Below are 22111 nucleotides of genomic sequence, written 5' to 3' on the forward strand. Positions count from 1 at the left end.
GACCCAAACACTGCTACGATGAAGCTGACATACTCCACGTACAATATGAATGTGAACATATGACATAAACTATCTTGCATTTTTGTCTCGTTGTCATCTTGTCAGACGAAAACTGGCGTTTGTTTCATTATGTTCTAGTCTCCTGAGCCACGTCACCATGATAAAAAAAAAAAAAAAAAATGTTCGTCTACGAAATATTTTCTTTATCGTCATTGCTGACAAAATCCCCACTGGTTTGCTTCCATGATTTAAAGCTCTATATTGTTTTTTTTATGTACTTTACGGTTGTGTCTGTGTATATATATATATATATATATATATATATATATATACCTGTATATGTAAATGTGGCGGAAAACACAGACAAGACTGAAAAAGCAGTTTCTGCTCTTGCACTCCGTTTTAAAAGAAACTGCTGCATTTTAAGACAAAACAACTGTTGTGTTTGATAGAACAATATATCTTTATGCTGCAATTGCAGACTCAGGGCGCACAAAGCGCCTGAACTATTTTTAATTTGGCCGTTTTACCCTGAAAACCTTCATTTACAGACGTCGCGCAACCGCTTTAGTTTCAACCCAGCCATAAAACCTAGGGTAATTAATTAAAAAGGTAATTAATTATATTTATGATTCAAAACGTCTGTCGTTTTTAGCTTAGAATCATTAACCAATATCTCATATTTTGTATGAAAAAAAAAAAACGCCTTAAAAAAATTATTCACTCGCATATTTCAAACTTTTAAATTATGTCACAATGAAAAAAATGGCGTCTGTAAAAAAGTCACGGATATCTACCTCATAACTATCAGTTAATTGTTTTTCTGTTTTTTTTTGTTACTGTCACATTTTCTCTGACACGTTAGATAATAAATAATCGATCGAAACAAAGAAAGATTGAGCAAAAAAAAAAAAAAAAAAAAAGTTTAAAAGGGTAAATATATGAAAAAAAATCTCGGCCACTCCTTGATGTCTGCGATTTCTGCATTGCGACCCTTGTTATATTACCATGTTTTACCCATAGAGCTGTCACCATTTACAGCTGTGTCTTGACACTCAGTGATACATGCTACATGGAATTTTTGGATTGAAACAAGGTTTTTACGAGATAACATCTCGTTAAAGTGATGGAGTCTGTAATGCTGCTCTCGCGTGCTCTCGCCTCCAGATAGGGTTTTGCTGTTTAAAAAACTTTTTTTGCCCAGTGGAGTTCATTATTTGGTTCAAATTTAGCATTTCAATGAAAATACTTCAGTATAAATTCACCTTTCCTTCAATTTGGATTAAGTTTTTGTCTCATAGATTTAATGTTATTCCAAAGTCTTGATTGTTATGTTCCCTCATGGTTCATATAAGATTTGGAGGATGCCTGGGCAATTAACATTGGTTGTCATCTACCACCATTTCCCCGAGCTTAAATCCGCCCGCTCTCCGGGGTGGTGATTGAATTAACATCTTTTCTTTATGCATCTTTAGTCATGCAGACAACAATCAAAAGTTAATCAGTGACACAGACAAAGCTTAATAAGAGAAGCGGAACTCATTCGCGGCCACTGACGATGACAGACGTCCAATCCATTTCGACAAGGAGGGGCTGGCGGGGAATAATCGCTCGCAGTCAAAATGTATTAGATGTCTATCAATGTCAATGGCACTAAAACGTGATCATTAACTGTCTCCTTTGATTAAATATCAGGCATACGCTGTGATTTAAACTCATCTTTTTTATCTATTTATATAATCAGACGATACTTTGATCACGGTGTCTAATATCACAGCCGTGTGAAGTCTTGCCACACCCCCGTTGCACCCTCTTGGCTCACTTTAATAATTAATGCAAAAAAAAAAAAAAAAGGATCGTTTGAAGGCAAACGTGGTGACTCGACGAAATCAGGCTCATTTTAATGCAGGGTAGTTAAATCCGATGACACCGACCTGTCTTGGGCTGCAGGTTCTTGCGCGGTTCACCCGGACCTTCGATAGGCTGCTCAGCTAGAAACAGGCGAGCTTGCTCCAAAGTGCTGATCACCAGCTGCTCGCGTTCTTTCAGTTCCGATTGCAGCATCTGAAAACGAGGAAGACATTTAAATGTGTTGGAGGATTTCTATCCAAACCACTTAATCACCCGTATTTTTACAAGGCTAATGAAAAGAGGGAGTTGAAAGTTTAATGAATTCTCATAAAAGATAGTGTTAACCTGTTAAATCATGGTTAATTGTTCGCAACACCACCTTATTGCAAATTTTTAAGCAATCTTTTCGCATGACATATTAGAGTGTACAGGTAAGACTGATTTTGGAGTACATGTTTAGTGCAAGTGGTGTAAGCATATGTTGGTAGGATATTCTTACGGTTAGGGATGGGAATTGATAGGATTTTTACGATTCCGATTCCATTATCGATATTGCTTAACGATTCGATTCTTGATCGATTCTCTTATCGATTCTAATTTGGAGAAAAAGAAGAAAAAACATTTTGATTGGCATCGAATTTGTTTAATCAGAAGTCGCAACCTTACAAACTCACAACGAGGTCAAAAGAGGCCCAAAGCCTCAATATTAACTGTGGCAATAAGTGGCAAATGCACAAGAATGTGTAACATTTTACTGAAACATTTTTTTAATAGAAATAAAAAATATTGGTATATATTGGCATATAGGTCGTTGTTCTGCCGTTGGCAATATGTGTTAAACTTGCAGGGGTCCCAAAACTTTTTCCTGTGAGGGCCATATAACTTCTCCCTTATCTGATGAGGGGCCGGGGTCAGTTTGTAACAGAAAAAGTCTGACGATTGCAGGAGTGCCTAAATGTAAACAATTATTGTTTTTCAGAATGCCACAATCAAATAACCCTTTCTGGATTCTTCACGGAACAAAAGTAAATAAAATACAAATAATAATATAATGTAATAATAATAAATAATAATAACACTATTAATCATATAGATAATAGCCAAATAACCCTCTCTGAGTTCTTCACAGAAAAAGGCCAGAAAATAAATAACACTATTGAGGAAAAAAAAAAAAAAAATTCAAAATGTTCTCTGGTATTGTTCGGCCCGCCCCAACATTTGGACCCCTGTTAAAGTGTATTACTTACCAGTATATTGAAATGCATGCTTTTTAGATTTTATGGTGCTTTCACGCTCAAGTGGGGGCGCCCTTGCACTTCCTCACGCAAAGAAGAAGAAATGCGCATCCAAGCGAGTGAGCGAGTTAGTGAGAGAGGGTAACAGTACTACGACTCTATGTTCTTTGTTAATGTTTGTAAAATATCTACAGAGGCACCGCCTGTATGTATCATCTTTTGTGTTGTTGTTGTGTGTTTCCACTCGCGATCGGACACTTAAATCCAGTTGTGTAGTGGTTTGAACGATGTGCTAATGCTACGACTCTACGTTCTTTGTTAATGTTAGTAAAATATCTACAGAGGCAACGCCTGTATGTATCATCTTTTGTGTTGTTGTTGTGTGTTTCCACTCGCGATCAGCCACTTAAATCCAGTTGTGTAGTGGTTTAAACGATGTGCTAATGCTAGCGAACCCATGCTAACCGTTTTGTTGTTACTGTATTAGCAGCTAATCATCGCTGATTTACGTTGATGCAAACCTGTTTGTTATTGGGGACAAAATTGATTTGTTTCATTTTTATTTTTATTTTCACTCTTAAAAGTGATGTTTGAATAAAGTCAGCAAATTATACCAACGTGTTCTGTATCGTCATTTCGGAGTTTAGCTAGCTGTATAGCCAGGACTAAGCCTTAGCGTCTCGGTAAGGACAGTGCAGTCTATTCCTTTCCAATGCAGTTATCTCCACCTTCCCTCCCGATGCAGTTATCTCCACCTTGCACTGCAAGTCGTTTTGTTGTATTTTTTCCTCGTGAGTGAAGACACACTTTCGAGCGTTTGAACCTACATGCTGTCATTGTTATGTTTACAGCTACAGTGCTCGTGCTAAACCGTCGTAACCTTTCATTTTCACCCTCTTTCCCGGTGAAGTGTAGCCAAACTTTGGAGCGGGTGGTTCTTGGCGCCATGCTAGTTTGATGCGTCTGGACAACAAGACAGTCACGACGCAATATGTGTCTTTAGGAATCGTTAAAGGGATCGTTAAGGCTTTTTCATTGTGATGTCGAGGCCTCGAAACACTAGGAACCGGTTCGGAATTGGAATCGGATTTCGATTCCCATCCTTAGGTATGATAACCTTATGTCAAAATATCATGGTTTCACAGTATTGCAATTACAGCCCTAAAATGTGTTATTTTGAGATAATGAAAAATAAATTGAACAGGACTTTTATTTTTCAAAAAATAGCAAATTGAAACATAAGTATAATGTTAAAATACATTTTAAGAAATAACAAAATATTCTAAATAAAATTTAAAAAACTGCGGTCCTTTAGGTGAGCCTAAACCCACACCCACAGCTCAATATCATAACCACCAGAACAAAAATAATTGTAATTATTTTCCAGAAAAAGTGCGTGTGTATGACTCGTATTATGTTTATATTATACACACACTCTCAACTCAGTTGACAGAGAGAAAAAAAAAAACACAGGTTTTACCACCGCTAGACACACTTAACACGCTGGAGTTAACTCTCGTAGCTGGTGGGAAACGTTCATAACAGTGTTTACTAACCTTTAATTTTGTATAAATGCGAAATCATATTGGAGGTATTGCCTCCTCGGCAGCCACCCTCCGCAAACATGTTATACATGTCGGTTGGCCCTCCTCCTCTAAGCCACGGCCGTCTGTAACTTTTCTGTAGCCGAAAAATCAGCGATTTTGTTTTCTTCAATGGGGGAAAAAGTTCAAGAGTTTCACCTCCTCCAGCCATCGTGTAGCACAGCTGACTCACTGACACTGAGCAACAACCGGTGGGGGAGGTTTCAGCCGAGTTATGCTTCTGCGGCAGACCTGTGCCGTCAAGGCAGACCTGATTTATAACCCTCCACTGTAGCCTGTCGTGCACTTCAAGAAAATCTTGACTTGTGCGGCGTCAGCGCATGGTGACGTGGCGCAAATGGACTGTCCGCTCGAACTGTTGTTTCCGGAACAGCGCGAAATCACCGCCATTTTCAAACATTGCTTTGCTAAACGCAAAAATGGACCAAGCCGACGCGAGTATCATCGAAGAGCAAGTGCGACAACTTATACAATGTCTCGTCAAGACATTATAAAGATTGCCAAATGGCGAGGTCAGCGATTGCATAAAAAACGGAAGAACCACCGACACAAGTATGTGTGTGTTCGGAAGCAAATGGCCTCCCGAGTCGGTCAACCAGTCGGCCATAAACTGCCAGCTTTTTATCACTTTATGTCGTACTGTATTTTTGGTTGGTGCACTTCATCATTTATTGTGTACATATGTTTGCTTTGAGTCAGTGACTTATTTACATGTCACACTTCAAGAACACTATTTGAAGAATAAAGCATAGGTTTGGTATCAAAAGAGTTGTTTTGATGTTTAATTTTCAACAAGACAGTTCACACACTTGATACAGCATCACTGATTGAGAGTGCCTCTGTGCTTTTATGATAACGTATTTACCATCGAGGCTTCCAACACAGTTTGGGAAGTTGCATAGCCGCCAGAAATCTGCTATGGCTTCCCACTGGCTTGTTGCAGGACACGGCAAAAAATCGGGCCGGAAGGCTGTCCGCAATTCGTTTCAGACCTCAGACAAAACGCTGGACACAGTGCTCGACGCCAGTTTGAAGCTAGCCGTCACAGCTTGCTGGCTTCCACCCGAGGCTAAAAGTTTGTGTGCGGCATCAACAGTCAGCATTATTTTTTTTTTTCTCCATTGGCATTGTGTAACCGAAAGAAAACTAGAGGAAGTCGAGAAGAGTCCCCCAAAACCCAACAAAAACAACACCACACCCCTATAGTGGCTTGGCGGTAAATTACAGAGCAACGTGTTCCTTTGCCGCAGAACTATCGAATACTCATTGACGCCGTAGTCGCTTCGCCGTCACCGCAATGCAGAAGCATAACTCAGGCTTTACAGCTGCAAGTGAGGGATTTCTCCATGCATTTTTGAGATCCAAAAAATAGCTAATACCTTAGGGACGGTACGACAGAAAATGTTTGTGGTTTTGAAACAGTGACGTTTTCATAACGCGGTATACCTTGGAACCGGTAATCGGCACGTCTCAAGTGGTGAGTGCACAATTGAACATTGTAACATCCCAAGTAACGATGTCAACCTTTCGTTGTTGTTTTCTAAAGATTTATTTCAATCACAATTGGCCGATTGCTCGCAAAAGCTGAGTGTACCCTCAGTCCCTTCACTCTAGCTCCCGCGTGATGCGTTCACACACACACAAAAAAAAAAAAACAGTGATCACAAAACAGAGATCATCTTCTAGACCTCTGGTCTCGAAGGTGTAGTAATTTTTTAATTTCCCGCCGGTTCATAGGTAAATCACGCGGACGAAGACGTAACACATATGGCTGCTCCTTTCTAAGCATATGTAGTTTGCGCATGTGCAGCCATACCTTGCAGAAGCTGGGGGGACTTAAACGCACCTTAAACGTCATGCGACAGGTATAAAAATAGTCGGCAAAATACTCCTGAGAAAATTATCTGTTCAAGTGTAGATATAGCCTAAGGTGGCCTGGGGGGCATAGCCCCGCCTGGTGGCCGCAAATATCATATTCATATATATATATATATATATATATATATATATAGCATGTAACTGACTTTCCAATATTTGAATTTAAAAAGTAAGACTTTGCCAGTAAAATGTTTTCTATAAAATCTGTAAAGCAATAAAAAAACAAAAATGAATGAACAAAAAATATATTTTTATAATGGGTCAAAATTATTTTTCGAACAGATCATGTGGCGAGCACCTTAGACAGAGTCATTTGCTTTTCTTAGCCCCCCCCCCCAAAAAAAACACCTGAGGACAGAAGAGGCAAGATGGATGTACCGTATTGGCCTGAATACAAGACGGCCCTGATTATAAGACGACCCCCTCTTTTTCAAGTCTCAAGTTTGAAAAAAAAGACTTTTTGAACACTAAATTAATTTTTATACAGAAAATAACAAATGATGATAACAATATAGTTGAGAGAAAAAGCATGTTATTTTGCCTCATTCAAATCTTAATATCTGAACATTTAAATATGTAAACTAAAGTGCAATCACATTCGTAAATGAATGGCTTCTGGTTTTTGAAATGTAAATAAACCAATCTATTGTGATAAAACAACAAAATTACAATAACTGCATTAACCATCAAAGTGAAGTCTAACTGTAACTTCAGTCTTGAAACAAATGTGAATAAAGAAAAACTTTGCAATAAAATAATGCAAACTGGTTAAACTTGAGAGTAGCTGAGATCTATCATGACAGAACATCGCTTCAATGATATCTGGCGCCATCTAGCATCGTGAATGGGGAGAGTAGCCGAGATATGTCATGACAGAACATCGCTCATATGATATCTGGCGCCATCTAGCATCGTAAATGGGTATAATGTCTGGACCGCGAATATAAAACGACCCCCTCTTTTTCAGTCTTATTTCAAAGCAAAAAACACCGTCTTATATTCGGGCCAATACGGTACATCATTTTTTCAAACCTAAACTTTCAAAAGCGACAACAACTACTGAGCGAGAACCAAGGATTGAAGATGTGGACCATGAAACGCCACAGAGCACCGCTAAAATGTTGAGCGGAGTTTCAGTTTGTCCCACTAAAGATGTTAATTCTACAACAGAGCCACCACCGGGCGTACCATATTCAATGGACCACGATCTTGGCCAAAAGCATAGCTGTCCTCAGCAGCCTGATTTAGAATTCCCCTCAAAAATGATGGGGAAAAAAAAACGCTCATTTTCAGCATATTATTATAATTATTCCTGGCTGGAATATCCTGTCAAAAAGGATGCGGCGTCTCCTTCCAGGTAAGACAGAAAAACGCACAGACACACACACAACTGGGATGCCCGTATGTACAAGCATGGGCTAAGCTACTATCAGAGCATATATCTTGTAAGTTAATTTTATTGCTGATATTGCGTTTTGGGGTCATCAACATTTTTGCTCCCCCTTCCACAAAAGTTAAACTCCGCTTATGATTAGCACCTAAGAATTAAGGGGCTTCTGTCAAAACAATTAAAAAAAAAGTTGTAGTAATGGTACTAAAAAAAAAAAAAAAGTCGAAATGTTATGAGAGAAAAGCTAATTCAGCTACATTACCCCTTACGTAATAATGCGACTTTTTTCTTGAAGTAACAGTATGCCTTTAATCTCGCAGTCTGTTTATTTTTCCCTTTATTTGGCCCTAATACTCAGTCGTATAAAAATATACAAGTCAACAATAAAATAGCATAATAAAATAGCCGAAACTTCACTGTGGCGAGTTGAAACTCCCAAACTTATCCTTCGTAATGAGAAAGAGCCTGCATTTGAGAGCAGGCCGGCTGATTAATGAGCTCCATAATGCATTCCCCCTGCATATGTGACTCCTGTCTGCCGATCTGGCCGGCGCACATGAACTCAGAGTGAACTGCGGCCAGATTTCATCACATCACGAAAAGAGGTGCCGGCTATGAACTCGAGGGGCCTTAACGAATTGCAGCAGATGTTTATTTTATTTACGCTCAATGACCAACAAACGCTAATTCACTCGTTGGCCGCCGCCATTGACGGAGGTAATCGACAAATCCATTTGAATTGGGAATTGCTGGCAGCAAATGAACACTGCCATCCCTCCCAGTCCAAGTTAAGCTAGTGCAGCAATACTGTTTCTCTGCTCTAAACACACCAGCATATGGCCTCCCTGATAGCAATGATTGGACCCAATGAGGAACATTCGCTTAACCTTTGCCAACTTGCGATCCTCGCAGCCAGAGCGAAGAAAGGAGGCTACATAACAGTATAATTATTTTCGTTTTAATACACGCGTGACCCCGGGGACTTCATTGCCTATCGGAGTGTGTGATTGCTTTACGAGGCGGCCGTGTAGTGCGAGACGCTGGCAGGCAGCTTGATTAAATGGGACGAGCTTACTTGGTAATGCCACTTTTGCACACATATAAGTCACACACACAAAAAAAACAACAACAACTAGGCCCGCAAACAGGACTGAACGGGCCCTCGCAGTTTGGCGCAACTCAGACGTCACCTAAACTCGGACGGCACGCAGGTCAGGGTTGTGGCAAATTGTCCCCCTCTCGTAATCTCATTAGAACCTAACTTGCTCGAAACACGCCTAAATTCAAGGGGAAGCCACTGAGCCATTTTGTTACGGTTTTTTGTAATGTCGCACGATTTTTAAAATTTACGTAAAGCCGTATGTACGAGCAAAATTTGGTCAGTTTTCGTGCATGTTCAGGCCCCCAAATATAAACTGTACTATAAATCGATAAAAATTTCACATTCGATCCAAAATACCTGATTTCCTGTTAGATTTGGAATATCAAGCAAGAGACTTTTTGGAGCTATTTTGCATAAGGTATCAACTCCCCAAATTTCATTGCTCTATGTTGAAAAAAACCTAAAAGGAGAGGCCTTTTTAAAACTCCTTTCTGTCACCACTAGTTGGCGTTGTAAGGTTGATGCAAATTACCCCAACAGGACCCGTCAGAGAATGACTCTCAACAAGTACGGGAAGTTTGGCCAGATATGTTGCTGCCGAGTTATGACTGTTGAACATTTTTAGTGAGAAAATGTTGACACTCATTTTCACTTTCCTGTTGGACCCTTCTGCTTCAACCAAACCTCAATATTTTTCATCAGGCACCTGAACACATGTCTTAAGGCTCCCCTGATGCAGGTTTGAGGTCAATAGATTTTTTTCCCTTGGTGGAGGAGCCTGTCTCGTAAAAAAAAAAAAAAAAAAAAAAAAAAAGGCATTTTCTGTTCCCACTAGGGGTTGCTAGGCCTAATGGGTAATATTTCAATGCACTCGTGTTAAGGTTGGGATACCGCACATACATGCCAGATATGAAAAAGATTGAACGTTGTGTCAAGGAGCTATTAGTCATTTAGTGAATTTGCCATTTTTCCGAAAAAATGGCCGACTTTGGCACGATGCCCAGGTCAGACCCATGAATGAAAATGCACCATTTTAAAAACTTAAGCTCACATACAGTATGTCTCCTGAACAGTCTCACCAATTTTAAAGACGATCCAACTATATCGGCGAAAAGGTTTCAAATGTGCACCCTGTAAATCAATAAAAATTTCACATTTGATCCAAAATAACCGATTTCCTGTTGGGTTTGGAATATGGGTGCCAATGCTTTTTTGGAGCAGTTTTGGACAAGGTATAGACTCCCCAAATTTCATCGCTATACGCCGACAAACCCTAATGTTATAGGCCAACTTTAAAATTTCAAGGGGGCGCCACTGACCCATTTTGTTGCTTTTTTTTTTTTTTGCAATGTTGCAAAATTATCGAAATTTAAATTTTGCCGCATGTATGTGGAAATTTTGGTGAGTTTTTGAGCATGTTCAAGCCTCCAAATTCATTTGACGACAAAAAAAATCTTTTGCAGAACAATAGGGCCTTCACACGCTTAAGGTAATGTTGTTCTGTGACAATATTAAAACTAACTTTACCTTAAAGCACCCTAACTTCAATTCATTTCAAGAGGAAACATTGATTCAACATAAGATGAGATTGCAAAGGCCCTTCAATCAAGTGAATGAGGGTACGCGTCACCGCAGATCCAACATATTCATGTCTTCATGAAACAAATATGCTTGTGTCGAAATGGGACATCAAGACGAATCTTCTCCACCGGTGTTGAAATGTGCTCTGTTTTGTTCCAGTTTCCTGCGAAGTGTGTGAACTGCGAAGTTCACAGAGACTGTGAACAAGTGAGCAAATGTAGGACTTGCGCTGAACCAATGAAATGAGGAGGGAGAGTGAAGAATAGTGGCGGTTTTTAAATATGAGCCATATTGGCTAGCTAGCTAGCTAACTAGCAAGCTTAATGCTTTCAGATTCAGAATATTTATTGTCATTGTTACAAAAAGCACAACGAAACTTTGTTTGGAGCATCCATACAGCTTATACAGCTAAGTTGGTAAAGTGCAAAACCCATATAATAAATACCCTTAAGTACCAAGTGTAAACATTGACACAGTATTGGACATATGTACAACAAAGATTCAACAGCAGCATAAGGTCATGTCAGTGCTAAAGTGCAGAGCAAAATATACCAGCTAAAAACAGTCATAAATCAGAGCAAAACGTAGATAAGTTAAGTATAATCAAGTATAGACCCTACTCACGTCACAAAATGACGTGTCGCTGTATCCGGCCGCCATTTTTTAGCCCTATTCTCAATGGTTTCAATTAGTCGTGTTATTTATAGAGCAATTCATGGAAGCCCCGGTGTTATCTGACGCTGTAAACTCATTGGATGCGTTGCATAAAAGCCGTTATGTGGAAAAGCTTCAGTTTATCCATTCGCCAGATCCATATTTGATGCCTAAATCGATGTTTTTCAACCCGCTGTCTTCGCCGTCTCTGCCTGACATCTGCTACCCTGATATTTACAACTATCTTGTCCACACAAAATCAGCCCATTCTCACGAAAGTTTGAAAAACTTTAAGAGCTTGGAGGCTTATAAATACTTCGTTGCTGGTTGGGTGAAACAGGTCCTCGTCCACGAAAATTCGGCAGGAATCTATCTTGTGCTTGGGAAGGTGAGTTACGAAATTTTCAATTCAAAAGCTTTTGTTCTTGCTAACATCCACTGTCAAGTCTAATGTATTTCATGTCATTTGTCAATGGAGCTAGGGCTTTTAATGTTTATATGGTTTAGTGATAGCACTCTCACTACATACATATATAATATGTAATAAATATGAAGTGCGATAGCACTACTCCAGATTGTCCCTAGTTGAATTTATTTTTTGGCTTTTGACCTCAATAGTGAAACTGTAAATTAATTGTATGACAACTGTCTTATTATCCCCTTATATATTTTCAGGTAGTTCATTCACAACGTCTGAGTGTATGTTGTCGGCGATTAGCCTAGCAATGATCTTAATTGTGGTTGTCAGCCCAAAACCCTCTAAATATATATTAAATGCATCTTACCAGATATAAAATGACTACTACATAATCTGTGGTAATCGTTTGGAGCCCAGTTTTCTCGTCGAATTGCAGCAGCCCATCTCGCTCTCCTCTCCGGGTCTCTCGGAATCCGGTAGAACTTCAAGTCTCTCTGTCTATCTTCTCTGTTATTGCAACCGACCGCCACACACGCCTTCACCATTTTGATTATTAATGTTAACGAGCAGAAAAACACGTCATAATAGGAGGAATTTACGTAGCCGTAATGCATCAACAGTGACGAGTTGACGGACAATATGGCGCGGGGGCGTGGTTGTGACGTCATGTGAGTAGGGTCTATAGCCTACTGGTCGTCAACCAATGGGTAACGGTCAGGGAGGAGGAAATGGTAGATAGTGACATACTGCAACAATGCAAACCAGCTCAGAGTTATTGTTGGTGGATGTGGATTATTGTCCGTAAGAGGGGGGCAGAGAGGGGAGAGGGGCAGATTTCAGTAGCCTCACAGCCTGTGGGTACAGACTGTTGGCCGGTCTTGATGTTCTGGCCTGTATGGACCTGTACCTTCTCCCTGAGGGCAGCAAGTGAAAAAGGTTGTGAGCAGGATGGTGCTGGTCCCGCAGGATGTTGTGCACTCTTCTTAAACAGCAAGTGCTGTAGGATGTAGATGGTGCTGATCTCAGGGAGAGATTTTCCTATTATTCTCCCGGCAGCTTTCACCACGCGCTGGAGCGCCTGCTGGTCAGCCTTAGTGCAGCTGGAAAACCACACTAAAAATCCATATGTCAGAACACTGCTGATGGCATAGTTGTAAAAGTTCACCATCAGTGGTCTGGGGATGTGAGTGCTCCTCAGCTTCCTCAGGTAATAGAGGCGTTGTTGTGCCTTGCCCACCGCTGTGGAGATGTGGTCCCACCAGGACAGGTCCTCAGTCACAGTTACCCCCAAGAATTTGAAGCTTCTCACCTTCTCCACCACATCGTTGCCGATAGTAAGAGGCTGATGGCTGATGTGACTCCCCTTACGGAAATCCACCACGATCGCCTTGGTTTTTTTTCTTTTTAGTTTAGAGCCAAGTTGTTTTTGTTTTCAAGGGGGCGCCACTGAGCCATTTTGTTGCTTTTTTTTTTTTTGTAACGTTGCCATGACTCCAGATGTTGCACCTCTCTTCTGTAGTCTGTTTCATCGTCGTTGGCGATGAGTCCGAGCACTGTGGTGTCGTCGGGCAAACTTGACGATGAGGTTGGATGCAGAGGAGGCGGAGCAGTCATGAGGGTACAGGGTTAGTAAAGGGCTCAGAACACACCCTTGAGGGGCCCCCGTGTTGATGGTGAGAGTGGAGGAGGTGTTCTTGCCCACTCTGACACTCTGTGTGCGATTAGTTAGGCATGAATTATGCGATTTTATTTTTCTTAAATGTTTTTATTATCTTCAAATAGGACAGGGGTCACAAACATGTGGCCCAGGGGTCAATTGCGGCACACTGGAGAATATTTTTCGGACCCCATTTCACAAATTGTAGTAATAGTGTTGCACGCACATATTTTGCGATGGATTATAAATAATATATATAAATAATTAGAATAAAATGAATTTATTGAAGGATTCATTTTTTTTAAAGTAATAAATAACGTTTTTTAAAAGCCATGATTAATAAAAAAAATAATTCTAAATAAATTGACAGAAGAATAAATAAATACAAATACATATTTAGAACTGTCAAATAAATTAAAAATAATAGTAAATTAAATAATAATAAAACAACAATAAAGTAGTAAATAAAAAATAAAGATATAAAATCAAATAAGTGTGGCCTGTGTGTAATTTGTATAATATTTTTTTAAGAAATACCATGAGAAATAAAAAAAAAATCTATATTAATAAAAAGAAATAAGAATTAACAATTTAATTTAATTTAATTAAAAATATATAAAACAAAAATAAAATAAAACGATAATAAATTAATTAATTAAACAAATAATAAAACAAGAATATAGTAGTAAATGAAAAAAAAGATGAATAAATACATTTTTTCAAATAAATGTGGCCTGTGTGTAATTTTGCTTTAGGAAATTATTTTGTTTGTTTGTTTTTGTTTTGTTTTATAAATCTTGTGACCTCACATTGCTTAACTATCTACAGTGGTATGAAAAAGTATCTGAACTTTTTGGAATTGCTCACATTTCTGCATAAAATCACCATCAAATGTGATCTGATCTTTGTCAAAATCACACAGATGTAAAAACAGTGTCTGCTTTAAGTATTCCACCCAAACATTTATAGGTTTTCAAATTTTGATGAAGATAGCATGCAAACAAAGACAAAAGGGGGGGAAATGGGTCAAGATTAACCCTGATCGAGGTGCCAGTCTGATCTGCAGCTACAGGAAGTGTCTGGTTGATTTTATTGCTACCAAAAGGGGGGGGGGGGGGACGACAAAATATTTACGTATTTATTTTCCCCCTTCCGACATTGTTTGCATACTATCCTTATTAAAATATGAAAACCTATAAATGTATGGGTGGTTTTAATTAATGCAGACACTAGTTTTACATCCGTGCGATTTTGACAAAGATTCGATCACATTTGATGGTGATTTTATGCAGAAATGTAGGAAATTCCAAAAGGTTCAGATACTTTTCAATACAACTGTAACTCATTGGCTCACTGTAGCTGTCATTGACTGGAATAGATGTCCTATGCATTTTAACTTGGAGAGATCGAATGATCAAATTAAAAAAAACATTTATATGGTTTCTCCCTCAATTTTTACTAATATAAAAAACATCAAATACATTTGAAATGAACATGCTTTTCCATTTGGCTGACAAATTCCATCTGGCCGGTAAAAGATAAGACACGGCCCGGCTATGTTTAAGATAAAAGACTCGTCTGCTTTTGAGCACTTATCACAAGTGGACTCAGGGTGTGTGTTTTAAGTCCCCGCACACACACCAAAAAAAAAATCCGTCTGACTTTTCGTGATGACGACCTTGGTCGACATTGTGCATTGTGGCCTCTGAATGATTGAGGCTGGGTAGTGTTTGCTTGTGTGGCCAAAGGTGCACGGCGAAGGCTTATCACCGAGCGCTGACGGCTACTTCTATCTCTTCCTCACTATAACACAATAAGCACAGCTGAACCCCTCATTTTCCTTCAGGAGAGTCAGATGGAGCATCAAAATAACGGTACTGTGACAACTAAATCAAGGACAAACAAATTGTAAAAGGAGATTTGAAGTAAAGTGTGAATTTTAACTAGGGCTGCAGCTATCAATTATTTTAGTAGTCGATTAATCGATAAACTAGTTAGTTTGAATAATCGAGTTATCGGTTAAGGAACATAAAAAATTCAAATAACTGAGCTGACGTTAAAAATTTTTTTTTTTTTTTAAATATATATATATATTTTAAATCTCCTTTGAATGAGGATCTATATATAACATAAGAAGAATTAGCTAACTTACTTAGCATTTTATAGCATTTAAGCTAGTGGACTTTTGCTAACTTTTTTTTTAAGAATGCTCCTAAAAAATGGTTCAGACACGTATTCCCACAATAAAATGGCTAAGTATACCTAGAAACTAAATCAGAAAAGCATTTAAAAATAAAAAACATTAGCTCAAACAAAAACTTAGCTTATGTTAGTCTTAACAGGGAGCAGCTGGATTCAGCCAAGTGAAATGAGGCAGACTAGAGGGCAATGGATCCACCCAAATCAATAAAACTAAATGCAAACACTTTCAAAACTAACCATTACAACGCCCCTTTAACTAAAACGAATACTCGAAGCAGCAAAATTTAATTCAAATCTTTTTTTCTGATTGAATACTCGAGTTAATCAATTAATCGTTGCAGCACTAATTTTAACCTTCAAATGTTGCTAACCGTTTCAACATATTTAAAGGCCCTAGATTGCCTCAAAGAAATAAAGTGAATTTCAATGTGCTTGGTTTTTTTTTTTTTCTGTATCATACTTCATGTGAGGAGTCTTTACACATTTTAAACAATTATATTGAAGGACGTATAATGTGTTAAAACAAGTCTCAACATTCACTTTTAAATGTCTTTGAAACTGTAATAAATTATATACTTCATATAGTCTGAAATAACTGTTTGTGTGTTTAATTCTTCCTTTCCGTTTATTACGGATGCAAATGGAAGCAATTTATCAGTCTGGCATCATAATTACAATAGATTCTAGTTGCTAATTACTAAACTTTTACAACAGTGCGTATGTCGAGCAACTTTTGATAGAAATAATTGTTAGTTTTGGCTTTGAAAGCAGTGGTCAAGAGGTTGTCAAATGACAAGACAAAAGCCCAAATACCAGCAAGCGATAAAAGGCATTTAAAAAAAAAAAACGGTCACACAAAGCGACGCTTGTAATGAGCCCGATAATGACGACAGCCTTTTAGCGGCTAATTGAATGCGTGATGATGAATAATTGTCGTTATGGTCGATTTAAACAGTAGAAACACTTAAAAAGTTTGGGAACTTTGCTCAACTCTCACATGTTTAATAAGTCCGGCTTTTTTTTTTCTCCGTCTCTGCTGTCATTCTCGGACCAGTGCTCGCTCGGATTCTGACTTCTTGTTCTTTTAATAACCGCCACATCCGTTGCTCACCGCCGGGCTAAGTGGCTTAGCGTTTTTATCTCACAGGAGCAAAGAAATATATAATGTAAAAAAAGAAGGATGAATTTTTTTTCCCAAGTCTGAGCCTACACAGACATATTTTGCCATCTGATGATATAAAGAGAGTGACTTTTCAGAGTTTTTTTTTTTTTTTAACAAGACAGAAACAGAAAAATTACACGCTTACAAAAATCCTTTGGGCAGTTTGAGGCCCTCCAAAAGTCGACTCATTGGTCATAAGTGCAATATCTGAAAAGATGAGTAATCATATAGAGGTCGACCTAAATCCCTTATTTGTTTGCTCCAAATTGTAGATATTCTTTATTATTAATTTATGGTTTTTCATAGAATTCATAATTATATTGACAGGTCACTTCCGTCATACACTGCGCCACGCCTTCAAGTAGGGGGCCTGCCCACATCAAGAGGAGTTACTCTCAAACACACGCACGCAGCGATCTAACGCCGGATTTAGGTCGAAATACTACGAAAGCTGTACCGCATACAAAGAGGAAGGATTGTCTCAGGAGTGATTTGTTTGAGGATTCAAGGTAATTATTATATTTTTCATACCATGCATGCATTTTTAAACGTGAAAAAAATCAATGGGAGAAATTGGTCGCCACGGCATTGGCGTCATAGTTCGTAATATTTATTATTTTTTTTATTTTTTTTAAACCTGTCCTGTTCAGCTGTTTGACACGGAGAATGGAAGTCTAAGTGCCCGGTTGGTCTGAACACTTTTAATGTTTCACATTGAGAGTATGAGATACTCCCATTGTGATCATCCAACATACCTCGTTTAATATGACAAAGCAGCGAACAGGAATGGGCTATAGGGGAACAAAAGAAAAGGAACACAAGAGAAGAAAGAAAAGAAACACAACAACAAGAAACACATTGAACGTCTACACTAACTAGTAAAATGTTGGCGCTATCGTCAGCTCGATATATTTACGATTGACACCATGTGGGGGGCCTGTTGACCAGGGAAAGAGGGGGCTGGGGGTGGGGGAGTCTATAAGCTAAGTGATTGAAAGGGGTAGAGTGTACACAAATCAGCTCTGTGATCTAGAACCCAGTAATCGTGTGAATCCCTTGTGAGTATAAGCCCATTGGCGACCGACCCTACGGTGCCCCATTGCCAATCCCGGCACCGGGACCCCCGACCCGAGCGCGCCCTATCACATCCAGTCGCATGCGACAGCCATGCAGACGAGTGGAGATTCCACTCGAGCGGGGGGGGGTTCAGCGCAGCCCATCCCATCCCTCCTCCTGCAGCCCAGCAAAGGTGCCATCGTCCCCCCCAAATATTCTCTCTTTTAATTTTTCTTTTCAATTTTTATTAATTAGGATATACACTCACCGGCCACTTTATTAGGTACACCATGCTAGTAACGGGTTGGACCCCCTTTTGCCTTCAGAACTGCCTCAATTCTTCGTGGCATAGATTCAACAAGGTGCTGGAAGCATTCCTCAGAGAGTTTGGTCCATATTGATATGCTGGCATCACACAGTTGGTGCAGATTTGTCGGCTGCACATCCATGATGCGAATCTCCCGTTCCACCACATACCAAAGATGCTCTATTGGATTGAGATCTGGTTACTGTGGAGGCCATTTGAGTACAGTGAACTCACTGTCATGTTCAAGAAACCAGTCTGAGATGATTCCAGCTTTATGACATGGCGCATTATCCTGCTGAAAGTAGCCATCAGAAGTTGGGTACACTGTGGTCATAAGGGGATGGACATGGTCAGCAACAATACTCAGGTAGGCTGTGGCGTTCCAACGATGCTCAATTGGTACCAAGGGGCCCAAAGAGTGCCAAAAAAAATCCCCAGACCATTACACCACCACCACCAGCCTGAACCGTTGATACAAGGCAGGATGGATCCATGCTTTCATGTTGTTGACGCCAAATTCTGACGCTACCATCTGGACAATATCTGGATTTTGGTTAAAAAGTAACTTGACTAAAAACTATTTCTTGATGAATCAACTATCAAAATAATTGTTTGTAGCAGCCCTAGTCAGACTCAGAAACGGCAATTCAAAGAGGATTTCACTCCACTAAGAACACGGCTACAATATATAAAACTGAGTCAATCTGGAAAGTGAAGAGTGTGAAAAAGGACATAAAAGGGAGATGCGATGAGGGCAGATTGTGTTTTCTTGTCAGTGCAATGATTCACTTCAAGAGCTGCATGAAAAAGGCGGATTCTACAAAAATGTTTCGTTCTGCTTGACACCTTTGTGTTTATTATCACAGTTGTCAGTTGTGTACAAGTGTGCTGCATTACAATATGAACTGTGTGAAAATCCATCATCATTTTTTTTGGTTCGTTTTTCGCCTAGTATAACCCTGTATTTAATAACATTTTGATGAAAAGTTTTTCTTCTTTTCTAAAGCGGTTCCTCAGTTCATAATTTTAGCCTATTATATAAACTTTTATTCTCTGACATTATTATAGATGATTTTATATTGACTTTGACACGATATGGGCCAAAAGGGAGGATATATGAACTTAACCGCACTATTTTTTTGGCATAGAACAGCAATATTTCTGCGATATGGGTCACCTATTGTTTTTCATAATGTGCTGTTCAATGTGACTGATGATTCTTTCATGAAGTTAAGGTTAAGCAAGTAGGAGAGCCAAAACGTTTATTGTTCCCTGCTGGAAGTGGGCCAACACTTCATATTGTAGGTCGTTAAAATAAAGCACAAAAGTGATAACGAACTATTAGTTATGATTATCAATTTAGTCGCTGGCATTCACGTCCAAATCCGTTTTGATAGGGAGGATAAATTAATTGATTTTGATAGTCGAGGAAGAGTTTAAAATACATTTTTACCTAAAAAAAATGTTCAGTTTATTCCTCTTTTTGTAGCCTCATAATCATAATTCAAAAGTATCTTAGTTTGCCCCATTTATTTAAGTATATCTAAAAACATATAAGAATTAAAAAATAAGAGACCTCCAGTGTTTTCTAAAATAATTGAACAGTACAGAAACTCTTTATCCATATTTTTTTTTATATTTCTATGTTTTATTCATTCATTTTTAAATATAATTTTTTCTTTAAACTAAAAACTTAAAAACAAAAAAAATCTGTTTTTACATTTTCCTCTTTTTAACTTAAAATTTAAAATGAATATAAAATAAAAATATAATTTATTGATAATTGTATAAATAATTCAACTAACTAAAATAAAAGGTTTTCACTTTTCACCCTGACTTCCCTTATTTAAATGTAAAATATATATAAAAAAAAATGTTTTTTTTTTTTTTTTAAATGGAAAAAGAATAATTACAATTTAAGAAAAGAAACATTTAATAAGATTTTTCATATTTATTTTACAGCAGTGGCGATTGCTCTTAGCCTGCAAGGGAAGCTCAGCTTCCCCCAAAATGTCAAAAAATAAGTGTGTATACTGTTGTGTGAACATGTCATTGACTAAATATGCGCTGCAACGCGCTCAACTTTTGTTCACAATTAGCTTCTAATCACTCGTTATGATGCGGCTTGCTTTTAATTCATTCGCAAAGCTTTACAGTCCTTTAAACAGTATGGAAGCTGTGCGTCTCCAGAGTTGAGAGTGCATTGTTCCACTGCAGCGATGGACAGTGGGCGGTGCTCAGCTGGCCCAGAAGCCCTGTTTCTCTGCATGATGATAGATGAGCTGTCTGAGGCTGAATTTTTGATTGACAGCGAACTGAGCAAAGACGTGATCTTTTAGTATTAACAACCATGGGGGGCATTTTTCAATTTTCATTCTGTTGTTCTGAGGTGAACCGGAGACTTTCATAATCACTCTAGTGAAACGTGTTTGGTTAAAAACAACTAGCGAAAAATTGAATTTCTATTTCTTGTGGGGGTTTTTTTTTTGTAGCTGCTTGTGTTCGGAGACTTGACTTTTGGCCAACGTTCCCTCTAATTTTTCATGTCTGAGCAGACACACAAGCACACTGAGGACCACTGTGAGCAACATCAGATGTGTTTGCTGTGCCAATATCACGCGTGTTCAAAACCTTGGAGCATAGCAAGTTACATGGCTTATTAAAACAATGAATTTACAACAGCAATTGTCATTAGTTAACTTTCAATATAATTGATTTGGCCCATTTAAATTGAAAAAGACGAAAAATCTTGTTGTTCATGAGATGTCCATTATGTTATATGTGAGAGTCCTGCTTTAACCATAGGAAGACTCCTGCTTTGGCCTGGGTAAGGTCCAGTTGTGGCATGGGTGAGTTTATAAATAAAACATAATGAACAACCACAATGGGAGCAGATCAAACTCCTACATTAAAACTGTTCAGACAATAAGGACACTCAAGGTTCCGTCCGATTCTCCTTGTCTAAGCAGCATATGGCGGAAAACACTCAGGTGACTTGAAGTTCCGCTCTGAGACCCCCAATTTGGCCAAATTTCAAAATTGCAGTGATTCAGATTTTCAAATTATATAACAGTCCGCTTGGGCGACTTTATCGTCATATATCGTTATCGAGGTAAATCTACTCCATTTATCGTGATACGTGTTTAAGGACATATCGCCCACCCCTAATATGTATATATATATATATATATATATATATATATATATATATATATATATATATATATATATATATATATATATATATATATATATATATAGATAGATAGATAGATAGATAGATAGATATAAAAATATATATACACAGTGGGGAGAACAAGTATTTGATACACTGCCAATGTGTATCAAATACTTGTTCTCCCCACTGTATATATATGTATATATATATATATATATATGTATATATATGTATGTATATATATATATATATCATTGGAAAGCTTAAAATCTCAATTTTCTGGGGGAAGAAAACTTTTCAACAGAAGGGCATTTAAAAAAAAAAAAATTAACAGCAAAACCGCACCTGGCGGTGAGAGCATGCGAGAGTATAATTAAAGACGCCAGGATTTTAACGAGATATTATCCTGTACTTACCTTTTTTCGATCCAAAAACTCCATGTAGCACGTATCATAGAGTGTCAAGACATAGATGTGAATGGCCACGGCCGGATTTTGGGGGGATTTTATGGGTGAAACATGGTAATATAACATGGGTTGAGATGCAGAAATCGCAGACATCAAGGAGTAATCGAGATATTTATTTTCAGATATTTACCCTTTTAAACGTTTTTTTTTTCTTTCAATTTTTCTTTGTTTGTTTCGATTATCATCTAAAATATTGGGAGAAATGCGACTGTAACGAAAAAAAATACAATTAAGCGATAGTTATGAGGTAGATATCCGTGAGTTTTTAACAGACGCCAATTTTTTCATTGTGACGTAATTTGTTTAAAAGTTTAAAATATACGAGTGAATAATTTTTTCAAGTCGTTTTTTTAGTTTTTTTTAAAACTA

At 38.3% G+C, this 22111-nt stretch overlaps 1 protein-coding gene across 8 annotated transcripts in view; it reads right to left on the bottom strand.

The window, feature by feature from the left end:
* The window catches only part of utrn (utrophin), a 327279-nt gene that overhangs the window by 103042 nt on the left and 202126 nt on the right, over positions 1-22111 (bottom strand). For all 8 annotated transcript variants that reach the window (XM_057822866.1, XM_057822869.1, XM_057822867.1 and 5 more), the window contains one exon: positions 1935-2064. In XM_057822866.1, the coding sequence (XP_057678849.1) occupies positions 1935-2064 (130 nt within the window). The remainder of the gene's footprint in view (positions 1-1934; positions 2065-22111) is intronic.

The sequence above is a fragment of the Corythoichthys intestinalis genome, chromosome 19, assembly GCF_030265065.1.
Source record: "Corythoichthys intestinalis isolate RoL2023-P3 chromosome 19, ASM3026506v1, whole genome shotgun sequence".
Taxonomy (NCBI): Eukaryota; Metazoa; Chordata; class Actinopteri; order Syngnathiformes; family Syngnathidae; genus Corythoichthys; species Corythoichthys intestinalis.